Source organism: Nycticebus coucang, chromosome 14, assembly GCF_027406575.1.
Source record: "Nycticebus coucang isolate mNycCou1 chromosome 14, mNycCou1.pri, whole genome shotgun sequence".
NCBI lineage: Eukaryota > Metazoa > Chordata > Mammalia > Primates > Lorisidae > Nycticebus > Nycticebus coucang.
Window position 1 is genome coordinate 69,583,951 of NC_069793.1, and position 23,576 is coordinate 69,607,526.

At 37.0% G+C, this 23,576-nt stretch overlaps 1 protein-coding gene across 4 annotated transcripts in view; it reads left to right on the forward strand.

The window, feature by feature from the left end:
* The window catches only part of EMSY (EMSY transcriptional repressor, BRCA2 interacting), a 117,201-nt gene that overhangs the window by 19,849 nt on the left and 73,776 nt on the right, over positions 1-23,576 (forward strand). For all 4 annotated transcript variants that reach the window (XM_053560531.1, XM_053560532.1, XM_053560533.1 and 1 more), the window contains one exon: positions 7,889-8,165. In XM_053560531.1, the coding sequence (XP_053416506.1) occupies positions 7,889-8,165 (277 nt within the window). The remainder of the gene's footprint in view (positions 1-7,888; positions 8,166-23,576) is intronic.

Here is a 23,576-nt window from a genome sequence, read left to right on the forward strand (position 1 = left end):
GGATATTTTATATATTTCTCTGTTTCCTCTTTGGATCACCTACTATTCACCTCATGAATTGTCTGGATTGATCCTTTAATTTTCTTATCTTTTCTCATTCCCATTTTCTTTTCTTTCTTTTTTTTTTTTCTTCATTTTTTCCCTACACTAGTACAATGATTAAAAGCTGGTATGTCAGAACACACTTCCTGGATTCAAATTCTGTCTTTTACCACTTACTAGCTATGTGGCTGAGAAAACTAAACTCTATACCTAAGTTTTCTCATCTGTAAGACAGGGAAAACAATATTATTTTATGGGTTTTGGGTGTCATTCATTTGATGAAATAACATATGAAAAACTTAAAATAGAGCCTGGCACATAGTAAATGCTCTGTAAATATTTTTCTCATCATTTAACTTCATTTTGTGGAATTTATTTTTGCTCTCATTCTTTAAATTTCTAGTAACTCTTGTTCTTTAAAAGCTTGTTTTTTTTTAAATAGCTTCCTGCTCTTTCATATAATCATTGTATTCTCTTACCTCATGATATTCATGATTTTTATTTATTTATTTATTTATTTTTGGAGACAGAGTCTCACTTTGTCACCCTGGGTAGAGTGCCATGGCGTCACATCTCATGGTTTGAGCAATGGAGTTTGCTCCATTGCTTGCGTCAGCCTCCTGAGTAGCTGGGACTGTAGGCACCTGCCACATCACCCAAGTACTTTTTGTATTTTTTTCTTTCTATTTTTAGTAGAGACGGGGTCTTCCTCTTGGCTCAGGCTGGTCTAAAACTCCTGAACTCAGTTTGGTGCCTGTGGCTCACGCGGCTAAGGCGCCAGCCACATACACCTGAGCTGGCAGGTTTGAATCCAGCCCAGGCCCACCAAACAACGATGATGGCTGCAACCAAAAAATAGCCAGGCATTGTGGCGGCCGCCTGTAGTCCCAGCTTCTTGGGAGGTGGAGGCAGAAAAATCACTTGAGCCCAGGAGTTGGAGGTTGCTGTGAGCTGTGATGCTACAGCACTCTACCCAGGGTGACAGCTTGAGGCTCTGTCTCAAAACAAAACAACAAAAAATCTCCTGAACTCAAGCAGTCTATCTGCCTTGGCCTCCCAGAGTGCTAGGATTAGTGGTCATGAGCCACCACACCATCCATGATAAACTTTTTTAATATTTTGTTTCATTTTCTCTAGCTTGCATGTAAGTTCCTTTTTTCTATTTATTTTGATCTTTTTTATTTCATTTGCCTTAAGTATCTGGCTTTCTGCTTATATATGAAAGTAGGCACTAAAAAGATGATAGAAAGCTCTCTATGTATGGTTGGGACATGTGAATAGTGATTTTTCATTGTAGATTGACCTAGCTGGGCTGTTTTGTTGAGGAATACTCACTACCCCTTCACCCCTACCAGTTGTTACTCTCTTTAGGGCTTTTTCTTAGACTGGTAAGATTGCCCAGAGAAGAATATTCCATACCTTGAGTTGTATAAGCCAGGCTCCAGTGTTTGGGAAGTTAGTGGAGGGAAAGGGCTGGGTAGGCTCACCATTCATTGTGGAGACTTTATTTAACCCATACATTTTCAGTACAGTATCTGCCCTGCTCGACTATGCCAGGTATCATCAGATATTCATGGATTCAGTTATCTTTAGGAGAATAAATTCATAGCCTTCCTTTCAAGTGAGGGAGAATAGCTAGCTAAGGATCTAGATGCTTCTTAAACAGATTTGCAGCTATTTTTTCTCTCTTTAGTTCAGCTTTTAACCCCCCACTTCAGAAATTTTTGGTGCTCTCAATTCTTGAGTCTTTCTGGGGTTCACTAATACTAGTTGTCTTACTTGATAGCTATCCATTTGCTAACTTAGGTTTCCACTTTCTTATATGTGCTCTATCCATTACTATTTGTCTGTTTTCCAGTTTCCAAAACTTTATAGCTATTGTCTCTGTCTTTTTTTTTTTTGTTTTGACCTTCTAAGTTTATGTGCCCCTTCTCCTAAAAAAAACCCCAAAAAACAAAAAACCTTTTATATTGTTTTAGGGGGATTTAGGGGAAAAAGTGGAGGCACATTCTGTGTTCAGTTCATAGTCTTTCCATCTTTGAATTTTTAGTCCTGTGATAACTTTGATTTAAAGAACCTCTGAGTTTCCTGGGATGATATCATTCCATCATATATTAAAATTATTATTCTCTTAATAACTAGTAGTGATAGTGAGCTGCTCTGTGGGATGTAATTCTATTTTCCATCTGAGGATGAGGGATTATGGTGTAGTATTAAATCAAACTAGCATTTTTATAGTCAAAGAGTCCTATAAGTCCCAGTTCTTATAGTATGACCTAAGATAAATTATCTATTTATTAATTGGGCGATTAGAATAATGCCAGTCTTACTAGAGTAAAGTGAGATTGGCTATTCAAAGTACAAGATAAGGTATGTGTTTAGTGTTCTTCCCTTGTAGATATTTTATGGAAAGTAACATTTTTTTTTGTTTACACTATTGATAATGAGTTGTGCTAAGTAAGTGAATTCATCAGTTCACTGAAATTTACCCTTAATATATAGAAATTAACCATTTTGATGACTTTTTAAATGTTATACTGAATATAATTTTTACATTTTTATTTGACCATTTCAAGATAATCTTCCTGAATGTCACTTTTTATATGCTGTTTTAATGCTGTATATGCTTTTGGGGCTGGCTCTCTATTAGGTGGCATCAGCCTACTATGCTCTGAATTTTTAAGTCTACTTATAATGTTTTTACTGTCTTCATCATTGGATCTTATTTTCTCAGTAATTTTTCTTCCTTCCTGAGGAGGTATTTGAGAAATAGTAAAGCAAAGCTATTACCTAAAAGAGCACCTACTTCTCATCCATATCCTTCTATTCCCTTACTCTTTTTTTTATTTTATTCATTATACTTTTAACTAGTTGATGTTAATATTGCAAAGTTATCTTCTATTTCTTCTATAGACTGTGCACTGTGGCGAGTAGAGACTCTGTCTTCTTTATTACTGTATTTCCTAGTGTTTAGAAAAGTCCCTGGCATGTGGTACACAAAGTTGCTAATTAATATTTGTTGAATGAATGAATAAATACCTTAGATCTGTTGGCAACATTGGCTCTGCTACCTCTTTTGAGCCTCAGTTTGCTTATTAAATAAAGATGATAATAGTATTGTTTAGCATTACTGGGAAAATTAAATGAGGTGATTCATGTAAAATATTTAAAATAATACATATAACACGGGGTCAATTAATGTTATTAACTTTCCAATCTTTGGTAGATATATATAAAAATAATTATAATACATAAGGGTTCACCTATAAGTGAAGTCTGTGAACTTGTTTTTTTTAACAATTCATTGACTTTATCATATCTTTTGTTTTATTTTGTTTCATCTGACTTCTTAGGTAAGAATGGATAGTTGAGGTTTTCAGACTTACAGTGGTTAGAAGAGGGCATATTTACCTCCACAGTTGTAGATGAGCCATACTATGAGATTTTAGGCTCAGAACCTTACATGTGTTTTATTTTGTCTGAAAGTGTAAACATTTAAAATAAACTAAAAATAAGACTCATTCATTCACCAAATATTTATTGAACATCTGCTATATTCTAGATGTAAAACTGTACTTTTTTACTTCATGTGTACTCAAATGCCATCAGTTTTATTATTTTGTGAACAAACTGAGTAGGTAGGACTAATAGATACTCTTGGGATTTTTTTGTTGTTGCTGTTTGTTTTCCTTTTGCTGGGTAATTGAATTTTTCTGAAATCTAAGGCTTTTGCCATTATTATATGCACCTTGGGTTTTTCACAAATCCTGTGTAAGGCAACTTAGGAATTATTTTAGGTGAAGTGACTTTTAAATATAATTATTTATGAATTTGTGGGTTTATTCAAATTCAAATAGGTCATATGTTCTCAGGGTAGACCAGTTTCCACCTATGTTAATGTAGTGCCTTCATTTTAAATATAACTTAAATGCAGCACTTATATAAACAAAGCAGCAGAATATAGCTTTATGCTTTCATGTGCTTGATTGATATTTTTCATTTTGTCCTTAGGGTGCAAGTCCCAGCACTCTTAAGGAGTTTTTGTGAGTGCTAGAAGGTCAGTAATTTGAATTATGGCCTGAATAAACACTGTTTGGTTCACTTGGTTTCAAAACCCCTATATTTACCCTATTGTACTAAGTTACTTTAAAGTGCAAGTAGGTTTTCTCTGGGGTGGAGCTCTAATTTTGGATAACCCCTTTTCGGATCAGAAATCATCTTACAGACTGAAATCTCAAAATGTGTTTTATCATTTGTATCTGTAACCTAAAACCTACTTTTAAAGATGGTGGATTTATTTTGCTATCTTAATGTTAGAAGCCTACCTGCATACTCTGAAATTACAAATACTGTATTTGACACAAGTGTAAACAATTCCCCTTCCCCTGCCCATGAAAGACATTGCTAATTAACTGTGGTATACTTTCCTTCCAAGCCTTGGCAAATCCTCGTCTGTGCCTCACAGTCCTTATAAGCATTATGCTCCAGGAAGCTACTACTGTTAGTTCAGAACTGGCAAACACGAGACCTAATTGCCTTTTACTACTATAATTTGTTTGGCTATGGTAGTAGCTATGAGTTCTTAGGATCCTGCGAGGTAACAGAATTTGAGAAAATGATAAAGGAAAATTCTCATTGAAACAAAAATAAAGTACATTGAAATACATTTCCCAATTGATTTGATGTGTAATGTCTTTACTGATATCTTTTTAATATTTATTAAGTAATAATAAGCTACTAAATAAGTACCATTTGTTGACTACCAAATATTGACCACCTGCTATGTGCCTAGCACTATGTCAGATGCTTACCATCATTATCTCATGTAATCCTTGTAATGATTTTTCAAGGTAGGTATTATTATCCCCGTTTTATAGATAAAAATTGGAGCCCAGAGATTTTTAACATTCTAGGGGCCTGCCATTTATAAATGGCAGAGGCAGGATCTAAGTGCAGGTTTATTTGACTTAAGCTTATGGTCATTTAACCATATTGGTTTGCTTCTCAGTTTGTATGATGATTGTTGTTTTTCTGATAATTCTATGTAGGTATTTACTGATCAAGTCTACATGTAAGTATGCTGGTCAGTTCTATATAGGTGTTTACTGGTCAAGATTTAGGTATCTTTCTTGACTCCTCAAGTAATTAACAAACTCCTTAAAGTAATAACAAGTACTTATGTCTTATAATTCTCTATAGCTCTGGAGATAAATAATAACAATATTAAATTGTTAATAATTTAATTATTAATTAAAATTAATAATAGGTATTGAGTACAGACATTCAGTAAATATTGACTAATGAATGTCAGTCCATCTTTACTTTAGAACTGACAGAAAAATGAAAAAGAATTTGTCCCTTAAATTCTTTAGGTTTTTCAAAACAGTTTTCTGTGCAAGGTAGGTACAAATAATTTTGGTGAAAGGATAATGTGCTTTGTTTTGCTAATTGTAATGCTACAATTATCTCACCCCAGAATACAGTTGTGTTACTACAGATTTATAAATAATTTTTGTTTTCTCAACTGTAAAATGGGGATAATAATAGTATCTGTGTCACAGGATTTTGGGGAGATTTAAATAAGCTAATACATATTAGCTATAGGGGCTATTCTTGATTCTGTACTTTTCCTTAACCTGCCATTTCCTTCCATTCATCAACAAATCCTATTTTCTACCTTTGAAAATAATCTAAATCTGCTCACTTTTCTTTTTTCCCCTACCAGCACCAAGTCCAGACAGCCTCTACTATTTGTTGCTTAGTCTACTGCAATAGCTTCTTTTTTTTTGGCAGGGGCTGGGTTTGAACCCGCCACCTCCGGCATATGGGGCCGGCGCCCTACTCCTTTGAGCCACAGGTGCTGCCTGCAATAGCTTCTTAACGGGTCTCACTACTTCCACTCTTGGACTCTCACCACATAGCAAGTACAGTTATCATTTAAAATACAAATCAAATTTTGTTTTTTCCCTACTTAAAAATGCTCCCTTGGCTTCCTATTAAACTTAGTATAAAATCTAAAGTCTTTACTCTATTTAATCTGGCTTTTGCTTACTTTTTTCCACACCTTTTTATCCTATATGCTTTTGCTTCACCAGCTTTCTTTCTGTTTTTAATTACATCAAGTTAATTCTGACATTAGGTCTTTTATTCCATGCTTTTCTCTCTGTTTGAAATGCTTTGTTCCTGGATCATTTATAGCTATGCTAGCTGAACTTTGGTATCTCCTTACTGATAACTTTTTTCTTCCATTCTTCCTATCAACCTATGAACATATGCTGTTGGTTTTAACCTTAAGATATAGTAGAATCCCCATTGTTGACCACCTTCCTACATTGACTACCTCCTTACATTGACCTAATTTTCAAAGACCGGACATGTACTACATGTATCAGTACTGTAGGCCTAGTTCCTTATGTTGACCACCTCCGTATGTTGACCAGTTTATTACAGGCCCTTGAGTGTCAACTTACAGAGGTTCTACTATATTCAGAATCTGTTCACTTTTCATCACTCTCATTGTAAACACCCTAGTCACCATGATCTCTGGTTTGTGTAGGAGCTTTCCTAATTTCACTGCCCTATTATACTTTCATCAGTATGTAACAGATAGAGTAATGATTACTTTAAAAAAGACATTTTTTAGAACAGTTTTAGATTTAAAGAAAAATTGAGAAGATGAAGCAGAGTTCCTATACCCAGTACCCAGCTTCCTCTATTTGTAACATACTCTATATAATAACTTTGTTATAATTAATAAATAATATTAATTTCTTTGGTTTTTACCTATAGTCTTTTTTTGTTCCAGGATACCACAATATATTCCCTTGTCATGTCTCTTTAGGCTCCACTTGATTGTGAAAGTTTCTCATACTGTCCTTGTTTTTGATAACTTTTGACAGTTTTGAGGAGTAATGGTCAAGTATTTTGTAGCTGCTTCACTGTTAGAATTTAATGTTTTTCTCATGATTAGACTAGAATGATGGGGTTTTTTTGAGGAAGATGGGAGAAAGTGCCAGTTTTATCATACCATATCAAGGGTATATACCATCAATATGATCTTAACTTCGTTTAGTCCTCCATTACTTCCCTGCAGTTGTCACCCATTATTCTCTGCCTTATAAACTCCTATCCCGTTTATCAGGAAGAAACTTTGGAGTTTCTTGAACATATCTAGGTTGCTTCTGCGTTAGGGTCTGCTCCCTGTGTTATTGGATGCTCTTCTATGTAGCAATATGGTTCGTATCCCTATTTCTTCTGGTTTCTGCTCAAATGTCACCTTAGACAGGTCTTTATCAAATATGCTTTTAAAAAATCATATAGCATGCTCATCAATCTTTATTCTCTTATTGTACTTTATTGTTGCTTCCATTTGTCTCTATATAACATATTTTCTGTTTACTATTTATCTCTCCCTACTAGAATGTAAACTTTCTTAAAGTATGAACTTTGTTTTGTTCACTCTTCTGTTCCCCAGCATTTAGAACCATGCCTGGCACATAGTAGGTGCTCAATAAATATGCATAAATGAATAAATATCTAAATTACTTTCTAGAAAGATTGTGCCAATTTATATTCCCTAAGCAGTATATTGAAATGTTTACTTTGTTATATCTTGCACAGTACTGAATGTTATCTTCTAGAATATTTGGTAAAAATTGTTGCTATTAAATACATTTTGATGATTATTAGTAAAGGAGAGCTTTTATATATTTTTAGGTGTATATTTCTCTCTGTTGAATTGTTTCTTCCTGTTTCATAAGCTATTTTTATGTTGTATGTGACTATGAGTCTAGATATATTAGTAGTACAGTGGGTATGTGAAAGTAACTTGTTTTCCTTTCCTTAGGTTATTATAGTGACCACATCACCAAGTTCAACCTTCGTGCCCAACATTCTCTCCAAATCCCATAACTATGCAGCAGTCACTAAGCTTGTACCAACGTCAGTCATTGCTTCCACAACACAGAAGCCGCCGGTTGTTATAACTGCTTCACAGTCCTCTCTGGTCAGTAGTAGCAACAGTGGCAGCAGCAGTTCTACACCCTCGCCTATTCCTAATACAGTTGCAGTAACAGCTGTGGTATCCTCTACCCCGTCTGTGGTCATGTCAACAGTAGCGCAAGGTGAGTCGTGATTCATCATTTAATTCTGTTGGTTGTGGTGTGTGGGAGTTTTGAAGAAATCTCTTTGGGTATATTTTTCTGCTTTGGGTATGAAGATCTTTACTATTAGGTCAGAGATTACTACTCCTGCCTCTGCCTTTCCTCCCCCAGTCTGAAAATGGGCAGTGTGGGTTACTCAGTTTTCTTATATTAATATGCTTACCTCAAGATTTTTTTTTCAAATGAAAAGTACCCAGGCAATTAAAATTCACAAAATATAGGCTAAATTTTGTCAAATTTTAGATGAGAAACTTAAAATTATACTGCTATAAGTTCTTCTGAGGAAATCAAGTACATAACCTTCTCAAAGTAAGTGATAAGAAGTATGGGGAAGAGGATAGTATCAAGGACATGCTATTTGCCTTTTCTTCACTCTCCTAAATTTTTCTGTATTGGTAGGTAATAGAAGTGTTGGGAAGAGGAATTGAGAGTTGAACTCAAGTATGATTGCTACTCTATAGCAGAGGAAAATGTGGAAACTTTTCCTTCCACAAAGGAAATGTGGAAACTTCAATTCCATTTTAGCTTAAATCAGTTCTTTATAGCTTTGTGTTTCTCCCATATGAAAGGCAAGTAGCATACTATCGGAAATTTTATGGATAGGCCCAGTGGCTCATGTCTGTAATCCCAGCACTTGGGAGACCAAGGAGGGTACATTGCCTGAGGTTCAAGACCAGTCTAAGCCAGAGCAAGACCCTGTCTCTAAAAATAGCTGGGCATTGTGGCGAGCACTCCCAGCTACTTGGGAGGCTGAGGCAAGAGGATCACTTGAACCCAAGAGTTTGAGGTTGCTGTGAGCTAAGATGCCACAGCACTCTACCAAGGGTGACCAAATGAGACTCTGTCTCAAAAAGAAAAATTTTCTTTTTACAGTGTTGATAAATCTTAAGACAGGGATCAGAGGAAAACATTTGTTAAACAGAATTCATACTCATGTTTCTAGTCTATCAGAGCACAGAACATATAGAAGGGTACTTTATATTAGTTTCCATTGAATTTTACTTGAATAATACACATGTTTAGCTTAAGACAGACTGGGGCTTAGAAATATTCTAGTTTATGAACTAGTAATGGATGCGAACACTCAAATAGGAAAACACAGTGCCTGATTGCTTCAGTAATGTATAATTTGTTCTGTACAACTGTTAGCAAGGAAGAGGTTACACAGATATGGATACAGTTAATATTCTTTCACTCTACAGCAGTTATGGTAGGATATGGGAGCACCTGTCATTATTTTTTGGCTCTCATACCCATTTACTGGTCTCAGTCAGTGACAGGAAATAGCAGGCCTTAAATTTTCTTTTACGTATTATCATAAGTAATTAAAAAAAAAATCATCCCAGCATTTCTATCTGTACAACAGTAAACTATAATATTGTCTTGTTAAATATAGAATTAATTTTTTCTTGGGTGGCGCCTGTGGCTCAAGGAGTAGGGCGCTGGTCCCATATGCCGGAGGTGGTGTGTTCAAACCCAGCCCCGGCCAAAAAAACACACACACACACAAAAAAAAAAAGAAATAATTTTTTCTTTCCTTTTTTATTTTTAGATAGAGTCTTGCTCTATTGCCTAGGCTAGAGTGCAGTGGCCTCAGTCTAGCTCACAACCTCAAACTCCTGGGCTCAAGAAATCCTCCCAGTTTGGCCTCCCAGAGTACTAGGATTATAGGCGTGAGCCATGGTGCCTGGCCTAGGAATAAATTTTTTTTTTTTTTTGAGACAGTTTCACTTTTTCACCCCAGGTAGAGTGCTGTGGTATCATAGCTCACAACAGTCCCAAACTCTTGGGCTCAAGTGATCTTCTTGCCTCAGCCTCCCAAGTAACTAGGACTACAGGTGCCCACCACAATGCCTAGCTAGATTTTTTTAGAGATGGGGACTCACTCTTACTCAGGCTGGTCTTGAACTCCTGAGCTCAAGCAATCCACCTGCTTCGGCCTCCCAGAGTGCTAGGATTACAGGTGTGAGTCCACCGCACCTGACTTAGAAATAATTTTTATAGAGCCTGTTTGAAATGCTGTTTGCAAACATGTTCCAAATTCACTGTTTCACAATTTGAAAGTGAGAGAAGGAACGGTCACCTACTCTTCACCTGACTGATCCCTATATCAAAACTAATATAAGTTATTACCTATTGATAATTGTTTCCCCTTCCAGTGTTCACCAGTTTGCTAAAGTTTTACTGTATTAAAAGGATTACTTTTCTTTTGAGGAAGATGTTATTATTTGAGATGAGAGGTATTTCTCTTAGTCACTAATAAAATATTTTCAGGCAAATGAATATTCCATGCTGCTATTTTACATTCTTAATTTTCTCTAGGTATTCTCTGAGCTCTTGGAAACTTATGACTTTCCTCATTTTCTCTTTTACTTCTCAGTATTTTGTGTATCTCTTTGAGCCTTAAGTATTTTTAGGGGAGCTGGATATAACATCTCAGAGATTTGTCTTAAAGACTCTGGAAGTTAATAGAGAATGAGGGAAGTAAAAGTAACTATTCTGTAGATACTCAAGGAAATTATGTAACTATTTTGTTTCTATTTGAGATATTTAATTTAGATATTATTAGTGCTAAGAAATTGAAGCATTTTATTTTTAAAAATGTAAATATTAGTGGAAATGGCAATACACAGATTGCATTTGTGATTCTAACTGCAAGTCTTCTTCAGCAGCTTCTGTTTGGGTACCTGGGAGACAAGGAAACAGAACCCGTTTTTATTGTCAATTAGAGACAAGACTGTTTTGGGACTGATGTACATCTTTAGTTATTCTTATGGGGCAGCTGGTGGTAGAGGGGAAAGGGTCTTAGTAGCAATAACTTGGTGACTGTATGTTTATAAGGATAGAGACCCATATACTGCATTAATTGATGGGGTTATATCTCTTTTAACTTACAGGTCTCTTTTTCTTCTTTTTTCTTGCAATTTATTTGTAGAAGAAATAAGTCATTTTTCCTGAGAGTTTTCCATAATATATATTTTTTTTTTTGCTGGGGCTGGGTTTGAACCCACCACCTCCGGTATATGGGGCCGGTGCCTTACTCACTGAGCCACAGGCGCCACCCGAGTTTTCCATAATTTTCAAGGATGTCCAACCTGTCGCCTGTGGGCCACATACAAATTATTTGAGGACCGTTTTGCTTATCTGTGGTGTCGGATATTTTGAAAAGCATGCAAAGACCTTTCTTTTGCTCATCAGCTTTTGTTAGTGTTTGTGTATTTAATGTGTGGCCCAAGACAACTCCTATTTGCATGGCAGAAAAGAAAAAAGGTTGGACATTCCTGGCTAGATTTTCCTGATTTCATTCATCTCTGTGGTGTGGTTTAAGTCCTCTTAGTCCATGTGTTTACATAAAACTGGTGGTTAAACCTAAAAACTTCATCAGACTCAAGTCTATTTTTGGAGAAAGGAGGAATTAACATTTTTATAAGTAGTATAGTGTATTTCTCTTGCATCATTTTAAGAGGTAAATAATGTCTGGTTTTTCTTTTTAATGATGTTAACACTGGCCAGTGGATAGTAGTGTTACAAGTGTTTTTTTTTTTTGAGACAGTCTCACTATGTTGGCCTCTGTAGAGTACAGTGACATCACAGCTCACAGCAACCTCAAACTCTTTTGGGTTTAAGCGATTCTCCTGCCTCAGCCTCTCAAGTAGCTGGGACTACAGACGCCCGCCACAATGCCTGGCTGTTTTTTGGCTGTAGTTGTTATTGCTGTTTGGCAGGCCCAGGCTGGGCTTGAACCTGCTACATCTGGTGTATGTTGCTGGCGCCCTAGCCATTTGAGCTACAGGTGCTAAGCCATTTTAAAAGCAGTTTTAAAAACTATTGATACTCGGGTGGCGCCTGTGGCTCAAAGGAGTAGGGCGCCGGCCCCATATACCAGAGGTGGTGGATTCAAACCCAGCCCCGTCCAAAAACTGCAAAAAACAAAAAAAAAAACCCAAACTATTGATGCTCCTTGCCTAGATCCATTATTTTATTGGTTATTGCAACTTGAATTTTATCTTTTTTCTTCATTTATTAAATGGAATTCTTATCTCTTCTCCTCTCTTCTCTTCTCTTCTTTTCATTTCTCAAGATGGGGGTCTTGCTTTGACCCCCAAAGGGGGCATGTGCCATCAGTAATTGAGATTATATATGTGAGATACTGTACTTGGCCCCAGGCTTCTAAATTCTTTTGACATGACATCAGTCTTTGATAGCATCCTTATTTTGTGAAATGATGAGATGGTCCATGTTCATCTTGTATGTTTTTTGGCCCACATTTGGAACTGGGCATTTCTTCGGGGAGCCCTGATTTCTTAGTAAAAAATGGTGTTTAGCTGCCACAATCTGGATCCTGTGAGGGTGATCATTCCTACTGCATTGATCATTCGTTCTTCTACATTTTATTGGTGAACAGAGCTAGACTTTTTTTTTTTCTTTCTTTTACAGTGGAACTATATCATCAATTCATACTGATAACAATTCCAATTTAGAATTATAGATTTTCATTTTTTCTGTTCATTTATTTATGTCTTTTTCCTCCTTTTATACTGAAAATTGTGACTCTTAATGATTAATAAAATGATATAGTTGATTTATCTTATAATAGTTTCAAGTACATTACATCTTTATCTTAGATCATCATGCATTAGATTCGAATTTACGGTAGGGTTCATGCTCCTATGAGAAGCTAATGCTGCTACTTATAAGAGGAGGCAGAGCTCAGGCAGTGATGTGAGCAAAGGGGAGCAGCTGTAAATACAGATGACGCTTTGCTTGCTGGCCTGCTACTCACCTTCTGTTGTGTGGCCTGGTAGCTAATAGGTTATGGAAGGTACAATGGTATGGGTCCACAGCCCAGGAGTTGGGGAACTCCAGGACTAGAAGCCGTGATTAGCCTTTCTTTGTTATCTTTCACTTCCATCTTCTAGTTCTCTATTAACTAAGGAATGGGCTGTTGTTTATTAACACTGATGCCACTTTTAATTTTTCCTATTTCTTAGATTAATCCTGTTGCCACTGTCTTTTTGATGAGAGAAATTTTTTCATTTTATTCTTTTCCTCATGTTACTTTGTAGACTTCATGAATTATTTACCCAATACTGTGACAGTCTTCTTTTGACCTTTTATTTTCCCTCCTTGATCCTAATTCAACCTAAATAACACATGGCTTCCATTTATATTGTATCTATTAATACTCCTGCTCTTTTTACTTCATTTATTTTCTTTAAGCTGCCTTGAATGCAGTTTCTATTTTCTATTCTTGTTTCATGAAATCCTGTCCTCATGAAATCCCTGAACCCTGCCATTCAAGTATGGTGCCCATTAACATCTAAAAGCATTTAAAAGTTTTTAAAACTTAAAAGTATTAGTAGATTAAACAGTTTTAAAGAACAGTAGAGAACGAATGCCAATTGGTAGTCCACCACTCTACCACGTGTAACACTTTCCATTTCATATATCATTGCCTTTTTACCTACGTGAATATTTTTTTTTTAATATGGAGAGGGTGCCAAAAAAATGTATACACATTTTAAGAAAGGAAAAAAACTCTATTACATTTGTAATACCCAAGTCACATTTGACTTCTCCAATCACAAGAGGTATGCAACGTGACTTGTATTTATCTCTTGTTATCAGTGTTACAATTTTAATACAGCTTTTTCCTTTCTTAAAATCTGAATACTTTTTTTAATCCTCTTTATTTTGAATAAAAAGTTTATATTCTAATTGGTAGCATGCTTTCTTGATAAAACATTGCTTCATTAACAGTCTTCTATTTTTCTGTAATTATCTTAATTATTTTCAGTAGTATTTAATAATACTTTTAGTATTGTTGCATTATTAAATTATTTCCTTATTGATGGATATTTAATGTTTTTCCAGGTTTTGAAATTTTAGATTTAATTATAGTGAATGTATTTGTGAATTTAATTGAGCCTTTTATTTTCTTAGAACCAGCACTCAGGTTCATTACCAAGTGAAACGATTGGAATTGTTTTTGCAGAGTTTGCTAAGTGCTGTATTTAATTTCCCTGAAGCATATTATATTGGGCCATTCCACTAGTATCGGCCAGTATTAAGTCCTTACTCTTTTTGATTAAAAAAAAATGGGGACCCTCAATGAATCCCCAACAATAAAAAAAAAAATGGGGTGGCACCTGTGGCTCAAAGGAGTAAGGCGCTGGCCCCATATGCCGGAGGTGGTGGGTTCAAACCCAGCCCCGGCCAAAAACTGCAAAAAAAAAAAAGGTACAGGGAGAAATATTTCTAGGATTTAAAAAAATAATTGAATAGCATATTACTTATCCAGTATACTTTGAGCATTCCTAACCTGGAAATCAGAAATGTTCCATGATCTGAAACTTTTTGAGCTCCATCTGATGATACAAGTGGAAAATTCCACACTTGACCTCATGTGATGAATAACAGTCAAAATATGGACACAAAGCACACAGTTTATTCAGTGTGCCTGAGGGAAATAAAAGACCCTTCCAGGGAAGGAGGTGGAGGAAGATGGCTGAATAGAAATCTCTTATCATCCCTGTCTCTCCACACAAACACCTAATTCAACAACTATCCATTCAAAGCAAGCCTCTTCAGAAGAACCAAAAATCAGGTGAGCATCATACCAACTAGTTTTAACATTATATCAAGGAAAGAGGCACTGAAGAGGGCAGAAAAGATATTCTTGCATTGCTTATGCCACCACTCTCCCATCCTCCAGAAGCACTAGCACCTTGAGTTGGAGAGAGAACTATGTGCCAGGAAAGAGAGAGTGAAGGGTTTGCAGGGCTTTGAAATGGAACTCAGAGTGACCCTGACACAGGGGAAACACAGTACAGGGCATAATTCTGCCAGTATCCATGAAGAGAATGTTTTGATCAGCCTGCCAGAGGGAAATCCTGTGCCCCAGAAATAAATCCACATATCTATAGTGAACTTATCTTCAACAAAAGTGCCAAGAACATGCAGTGGGGAAAGGATAGGCTCTTCAATAAACGATGCTGGGAAAACTAGATAGCTATATGCAGAAGAATGAAACTAGATCCTTTTTTCTCACTGCATTTAAAAATCAAAGTGCATTAAAGACTTAAATCTAGGACCTGAAAGTATTAAACTACTAAAGGAAAACATTGGGGCAAATGCTTCAGGACATTGGTCTGGGCAAGGACTTCGAGAGTAATACTCCTAAAGCATAGCAACCAAAGCAAAATTGGACAAATGGGTTCATATCAAGCTAAAAAGCTTCTGCACAGCACAGGAAACAATCAGCAAAAGGAAGAGACAACTGACAGAATTAGAGAAAATATTTGCAAACTGCTCCTCTGACAAGGGAATTAATAACTAGAATATATATCCAACAACTCAATAGGAAATTATAACATAATAAATGGGCAAAAGATCATAATAGATATTTCTCAGAAGAAAGTATACAAATGGCTAACAGGTATATGACAAAATGCTCAACATCATTAGTCACCAGAGAAAAGTGGATCAAAACTGTAGTGAGATACCATTTCATCTCTGTTAAAATGGCTTTTATCAAAAAAGCAATAACAAATGCTGGCGAGGATGTAGAGAAAGGGGAACCTCATAAACTGTTGGTGGGAGTATAAATGAGTGCAACTGCTATGGAAAACAGTATGAACATTTCTCAAAAAACTAAAAATAAAACTATGATATGAGCTAAGAATTCCACTGCTGGGTATATATCCAAAGGAGGGGAATTCAGTATATTGAAAAGATACCTGGACTCACATATTTATTGCAGCACTATTCACAAATAGCCAAGGTAGAGAATCAACCTAAGTGTACATCAATAGATGATGGATAAAGAAGTTGTGGTTCGTATACATAATGGAATATTATGTAGCTACAAAAAAGAATGAAATCTGCTATTTGCAACAATGTGGATGGAATTGGAAAATAGTATGTTAAGTGAAATAAGCCAAGCACAGAAAAACAAATCTTGCATGTTCTCACTCATATGTGGGAGCTAAATATTAAGGACAATTGATGTCTTGGAGACAGACCGTAGACTGATGGTTACCAGAGGCTGAGAAGGTAGTGGTGAGGGGAGCATAAAACAGGGATAATCAATAGGTTTAAAAATATAGTTAGATAGATAGAATGAACAATATTTGGTAGCATAACAAAGTGTAAGTTAGGGTATAATTTAAAATAAGTAAAAAAGTGGAATTGTAATGTTCTTAACACAAAGCAATGTAAAATACCCGAGGTGAGGGATACCCCCGTTACTCTGATTTGGTTAATTGACACCATATATCTGTATCACACATACCCTAGAAAGATATACACTATTATGTACCTATAATTAAAAATTTTCATCCCCCATTAGCTGTTTCGTTTCCTTGCATGCCTAGATTCCCCCATGCAAGGACACTCACAAAGGGTAATAAAATGCAGGCGGAAGCACCAATGATAGGCTTCCCAAAATGTCCTATGTGAGGGCAAGACATGGATGTATTACTTATGGTATTTTTTGTTTATTCTCTGTTCTGTGGTATAAAGGTATTGTTGAAAATGTCCAAAAGGCCTGCAGATACTCCTGTGGGGTAACAGTGATAAGAACAAGAGGAGGCATTTATCTTTATAGCACAGAAAGTCAATCTGGACAGTGGTGTAAATGAGAAACATCTTACAGAAAAGTATAGTGTTGGAATGACCACTCATATATGACTTGAAGAAACAGGAAGACAAAGCTGTTGAAGTTCTGTACTGAAAGTGATAAACAGAAGTTAATGAAAAACAGAAAAACACTACATGAAGCTAAAAATGAAGATCTCAATCATGTGTTGAAAGAGTGGGTCTATCGATGTTGCAATGATCTCATGCCACTCATAGCATGCTGATCATAAACAAGTAAGGAGTTATTGTGATGAACTGAAAATTGAAGGGAACTGAATATTCAACAGGATTGTTGCAGAAATTTATTTATTTTGAGACAGAGTCTCAAGCTGTCGCCCTGGGTAGAGTGCCGTGGAGGCACAGCTCATGGCAACCTCAATTTCTTGGGCTTAAGCGATTCTGTTGCCTCAGCCTCCCAAGTAGCTGGGACTAGGCGCCCACCACAACACCCGGCTATTTCTTTTGTTGCCATTGTTTTAGCTGGCCCAGGCCGGGCTTGAACCCACCAGCCTTGGTGTATATGGCTGACGCCCTACCTACTGAGCTACGGGCACCACCCTTGTTGCAGCAATTTAAAAAGAAATGACATTAAATTTTAGAAAATTTGTTATAATATCTGCTGATCATGAAGCAGCAAGAAAGTCAGTGATATGTTCACCAGGATCTTTCCTGATGAAAATCCGATGCCAGAGTAAGTCAGTAATGGTGATGAAACATCATTGTTTTGGTGTTATTGCCCCCGGAAAGGCACCAACTATAGCTAAAGAGATAGCTGCCACAGGAATCAAGGATACCAAGGACAGGATAAATGCGCTGGATGTGCTAATGCAGAAGGCACACATAAGTATAAACTTGCTGTGATAAACAAAAGCATCTTTTCTGTTTTCTTTTTTTGTTTGTTTTGTTTTTTTCAAGATAGAGCTATGTCCTGGGTAGAGTGCCGTGGCGTCATAGCTCATAGCAACCTCAAACTCTTGGGCTCAAGCAGTCCTATTGCATCAGCCTCCCACGCAGATGGGACTATAAGTGTATACCATGAAGCCTGTCTAGTTTTTCTTTTTTTTGTTGTTGTTTGTTTGTTTTTGTTTTTGTGAGGCAGAGTCTTACTATGTCACCCATGGTAGAGCGCTGTGGCGTTACAGCTCATAGCAACCTCAAACTTTTGGGCTTAAGCGATTCTCCTATCTCAGCCTCCCAAGTAGCTGGGACTACAGGCGCCCACCACAATGCCCGGCTATTTTTTGCTGTAATTGTCATTGTTATTTAGCTAGCCTGGGCTGGGTTCCAACCAGCCAACCTCAGTGTATGTGGCTGATGCTACAATCACTGTGCTATGGGCGCCAAGCCAAGTTTTTCGGTTTTTAGTAGAGACAGGGTTTCACTCTTGCTCAGGCTGGTCTTGAACTCATAAGCTCAAGTAGTCCACCTGCCTTGGCCTCCCAGAGTGCTAGGATTATAGGTATGAGCCACCATGTCCGGCCCATCTTTTCTATTTTCAAGGAGTGAATTATTTCTTACAAGGTCATTCTGTTTTGTTTTTTTTTTTTGTGGTTTTTGGCCAGGGCTAGGTTTGAACCTGCCACCTCCGGCATATGGGACTGGCGCCCTACTCCTTGAGCCACAGGCGCCGCCCAGCGAGGTCATTCTTAATGCTAACAAAACATGGATCACTAGGGACATCTTTTCTGATTAACTTCACAAACATTTTTTACCAGTGGCTTGTGCTCATTGCAAGGAAGCTGAACTGGATGATGACTGCAAGATTTTGTTATTTCTTCATAACTGTTATCATTCTCCAGTTGAAATTCTCATCAAAAATAATGTTTATGCCAGGTACCTTCCCTCAAATGTGACTTTATTAATTCAGCCATGTGGCCAGGGTATTGAAGAGTAAATATAAAAATACTTTCTTGAATAGCATACTGGCAGCAGTGAACAGAAGCATGCATGTGGAAGGTTGTCAGAAGGAATTGACATAGTATTGAACGAAGTGGTGACTTTAAAGGATTCTTTATGTCAAATGAGGAAAAAAAAATAAAGTCTGACCTTACATATGCAAATTATATGCCTCCAGAATCCTTCGGTAAGCTGGGAGAAGCAGATAATAAAGGAGTTTTTTTTTTTTTTTGTAGAGACAGAGTCTCACTTGATGGCCCTCGGTAGAGTGCCGTGGCCTCACACAGCTCACAGCAACCTCCAACTCCTGGGCTTAAGCGATTCTCTTGCCTCAGCCTCCCGAGTAGCTGGGACTACAGGTGCCCGCCACAATGCCCGGCTATTAATAAAGGAGTTTTTAGGACTTTCCTTTCACAGTTGGGGCAAACAGGACCCATTTACAGTCTATGGTGACATTGCTTTGTAACCCTATATGTTGCTCTTGCCCTGGCTCTATAAACTTATCTTTCCCTTCCTCAATAAAGTTTGTTTCAGGCTGCACCGATAGCTCAATGGGTAGGACGCCAGCCACATACACTGAGGTTGGCAGGTTCAAACCTGGCCCAGGCCAGCTAAAACAACAATGACAACTGCAACAACAGCAACAAAAAAGCCAGGTGTTGTAGTGGGCACCTGTAGTTCCAGCTACTTGGGAGGCTGAGGCAAGCGAATCACTTAAGCCAAAGAGTTTGAGGTTGCTGTGAGCTGTGACGCTACAGCACTCTACCAAGGGCAACATAGTAAGACTCTGTCTCAAAAAAAAAAAGTTTATTTCATGCTTTTTTTTTTTTTTTATTGTTGCAGTTTGGCCAGGGTTGGGTTTGAACTCACCACCCTCAGCATATGGGACCAGCACCCCACTCACTGAGCCACAGGCACTACCCTATTTCATGCTTTTTTAAAAAAGAAGTTTTTAACATCAATAATGGGGTTCCTGTCATTAATTTACTAATTGTGAAATAACCACGTTTCTGAATCAAGGTAGTTATGATAATAGTGATGATGACTTTGTTAACAATGAAGAAGGTGCTAGTAGGCAATATGGTGAAAATGTGTAATGAACTTCTTGAAGGACTACAGCAACAAGCATCATAATAGAAAAATAAATTATGTCACTTTGTAAAATCAAAGAGAAACTTCTAAGACAAAAAACTTGTTAATGGGGCAAATGACTCTAAAGAAACATTTTAAAAAGCCCTCCAGCAGAACACCTCCACATCTCCAGAGGTTCCACTTTCTGGTCCTTCAACTGCTTCTTATCACCTAAAAAGAAAATATACCATAACGGTAATAGCAAACAGTAACCTTTTAATCAAAACACAACACTGTAGGTAGACTGAAAGCCTGTCATTGTTGTAGCTGATACAGGTATTCTGGCGATACTACAGTGCTATTTAATTATCCTGAACACATTTTTTTCTCTCACTATTTTAATGGTATATCCTGTTTTTTTACTGTTAAGTACATATGTGTGAATAAGTATGAGAAAAGTATTGCTTATTGGTAACACATAAATTCAGAATCGAAAATGATGGTGATCTGCCGTCTTTCCGTGCTGCCATAAGGGTGGCTTGGCTGATGCTGCTGAAAAGAGAGGCAAACTCCAGGTTCTTATAAGGCCATGCTTCAAAGTCCTTGTCTGGTTTCTAACTGTGATGATGAAGGATGGTTACATTGGCGAATTTGACATCATCAATGATCACAGAGCTGGGAAAATTGTTGTGAATCTCACAGGCAGGTTAAACAATTGTGGAGTGATCAGCCCCTGGTTTGATTTGCAACTTAAAGATCTAGAAAAATGGCAGAATAATCTGTTCCCATCTTGCCAGTTTGGTTTCATTTTACTAACAACTTCAGCTGGCATCATGGACCACGAAGAAGCAAGAAGAAAACACACAAGAGAGAAAAACCTGGGATTCTTTTTCTAGGGATGTAGTACATACTTAAAAATAAAATGCCTCAATGGAAAAAAAAATAACATCAACAACCACAGATTGTCCACATGGGTGACTGAGATAGTGACACTTTTGCTTTTTCTGATGATTCAGTGTATACAAACTTTGTTTTGTGCACAAAATTGTTAAAAATACTGTATAAAATTACTTTCAGACTGTGTGTATTAAGATATATATGAAACATAAATTTCATATTTAGAGTTGGGTCACATCCCTAAGATATCTCATTATATGTATGCAGATGTTCCAAAATCTGAAAAATACCTGAAATACTTCTCATCCCAAGCATTTTGGATAAGTAAGACTTAACCCATGTATTGTTTTATGCCTGACTTTTTCTTTCTTTTTTTTTTTTAATATCTGTGGGTATAAAACAAAACATGGGGAATGTTCTTAACATTTATGTGCCATCTTTTTACTTTCATGACTTCTTAAAGAAGGATTTTGGCTTCATTCTTTCTCTAGGGCTCCGATTGAAAACTCTTAAGTATTTCACATTGATTCAAAATTACCAATGTAGCCTGAATCCATGTTCCTGCAAACATGGACGAGTATTTTGCTTCATTGGTATTCACAGCAGCCTGTATTCTTTTGTGCATTCAAATGTGTAATACATTGTTACAGAGCCTCTGGTTTGTTAATATCTAAATTTACTTACAAAATGTGGTAAGTAATTGAATGTCTTCACATAAAACCACATTGATTGATTGATTTTTTTTTATAGCAAAATTTATTGTCTTACAAAACTGAAAGTCCAGAAAAAGGGAGGCTGTGGTTAAGTTAGGCAGTAGCTCATTGGAGCGAGTAAGTCTTTTTACTTTCTCTGCTTTCCTTGGTATAGCAGGTTTTTTCTCAGATAACTCTCATCATGGGCAAGATAAATGCATTTCAAGTGCCATGTCTAGCTATGAAAATGTTCAGAGAAAGAAGAGACAATCTCCTTCTGTGGGTCTTTGTCAGGAAGGAGAAAACTTTATACAGGAATTCCCCAGGAGAAGATTGCCCTCATGTCATGTTGGCTACAGCTGTGTTATATTCTGGCCTAAGTTGGTCCCTTGCAAAAGTAATGGAACCACTATGACTGGCTTAATTAGCTTAGGGCCAGCCTCTTAAAAGTTCGTACCAATCCCTAAGGAAGTGGATTTTTTTTTAATTTTAATCCTTCTAGCCCAAAGTTAAGAAGGTGAATTTTTGAGGGAAGAAAACAGTATTCTGTTAGAAATGTAGAAGATCAGAGGAGAAAGGAAATTAGATAAGTAACCAAGAGTGTATGCTGAATTATTTTAACAAGTGGGCTTTTGCTTTGTTTTCAATAATAAAGTGGTTTTTTAAAGCAGTTGACTTTTCATTTGGTCCTGGGCATGTTCATGAAATTAACTTGGTTGATAGAATTGTTCAAATCCTCTTGTTTCTTTTTATTCTCTTTTCTTTTCTTTTCTTCCTTCGTTCCTTTCCTTTCTTTTCTTTCTCCTCCCTCCCTTCCTCTTTTTTTTTTTTTTTTTTTGATGTGGCCCTGGGTTGAATGCTATAGTGTCATAGCTCACAGCAACCTCAAACTCTTAAGCCCAAGAGATCCTCTTGCCTCAGCCTCCCAAGTAGCTATAACTACAGGCACCCACCACAACATCTGGTTATTTTTTAGAGGTGTAGTCTCACTTTTACTCAGGCTAGTCTGAACTACTGAGCTCAAGTAACCCACCTGCCTGGGCCTCTCAAAGTGCTGGGATTATAGGCATGAGCCACCTTCTTCACCTGATTATTATTTTCTGCTTGCTTTGTAAATTACTGAGAAAACAGTTAAAAATCTCTAGACATAATTTGGTACATTTCTCCCTTTAAATCTGTCAGATTTTATACATAATACATTTAGGATTATTGTATCTTCTTCATGAATTGACCCCCTTTTCATTATTGAAATGCTCTTCTTTGGGTGTTACCCTTGATGTTTTGATGTCTCCCTTCTTCTGTCCTCTTTCCTACCCCTCCCCTTTCTTCCCCTCTTCTCTTTCCTTTTTCCTTTTCTGTTTCTATTTCCTTGCCTTTTTCCTTTCTTTTCCTTTCTCTTTTCTTTCCCTTTCCCTTTCCTTCAGGGTCTTGTTTTACCACCCAGGTTGGAGTACAGTGGCCTAGTCATAGATCAGCACAAGCTCAAACTCCTGGGCTCCAGTGATTCTCCTGGCTAATTTTTCTACTTTTTGTAGAGACAAGGTCTTGCTCTGGCTCAGGCTGGTGTCCAACTCCTGGTCTCAAGTGATTTTCCTGCCTGGGCTTCCTACAGTGCTAGGATCGAGCCACTCCTGGGCCTGATCTCTGCCTTTTTCTGGTGTTAATGTACCTGCTTTAACTTTCTTTTTTTTTTTTCATCCTTTTATTTTTACTTCATCTGTGACTTTGTATTTAAATGTATCTCTTATGAACAGTGTATAAATTATATCTTACTTTTTTCTCTAGTCGATCATTTCTGACCTTTGATTGGATTTAGTCCACTAACATTTAATATAATTATCAATATGATTGAGTTTAAATCTGTCATCTTAGAAATTACTTTTTTTTTTTGTTTGTTTGATACAGAGTCTCAAGTTGTGGCCCCAGGTAGAGTGCTGTGGCATCACAGCTCACAGCAACCTCCAACTCCTGGACTTAAGTGATTCTGTTGTCTCAGCCTCCCAAGTAGCTGGGACTACAGGCACCTGCCAAGACATCTAGCTAATTTTTGATTGTAGTTGTCGTCGTTATTTGGCAGGCCCGGGTTGGATTCAAACCCGCCAGCTCTGGTGTATGTGGCTGGTGCCTTAGCGGCTTGAGCTACAGGCGCCAAGCCAGAAATTATTTTTAGTTATCT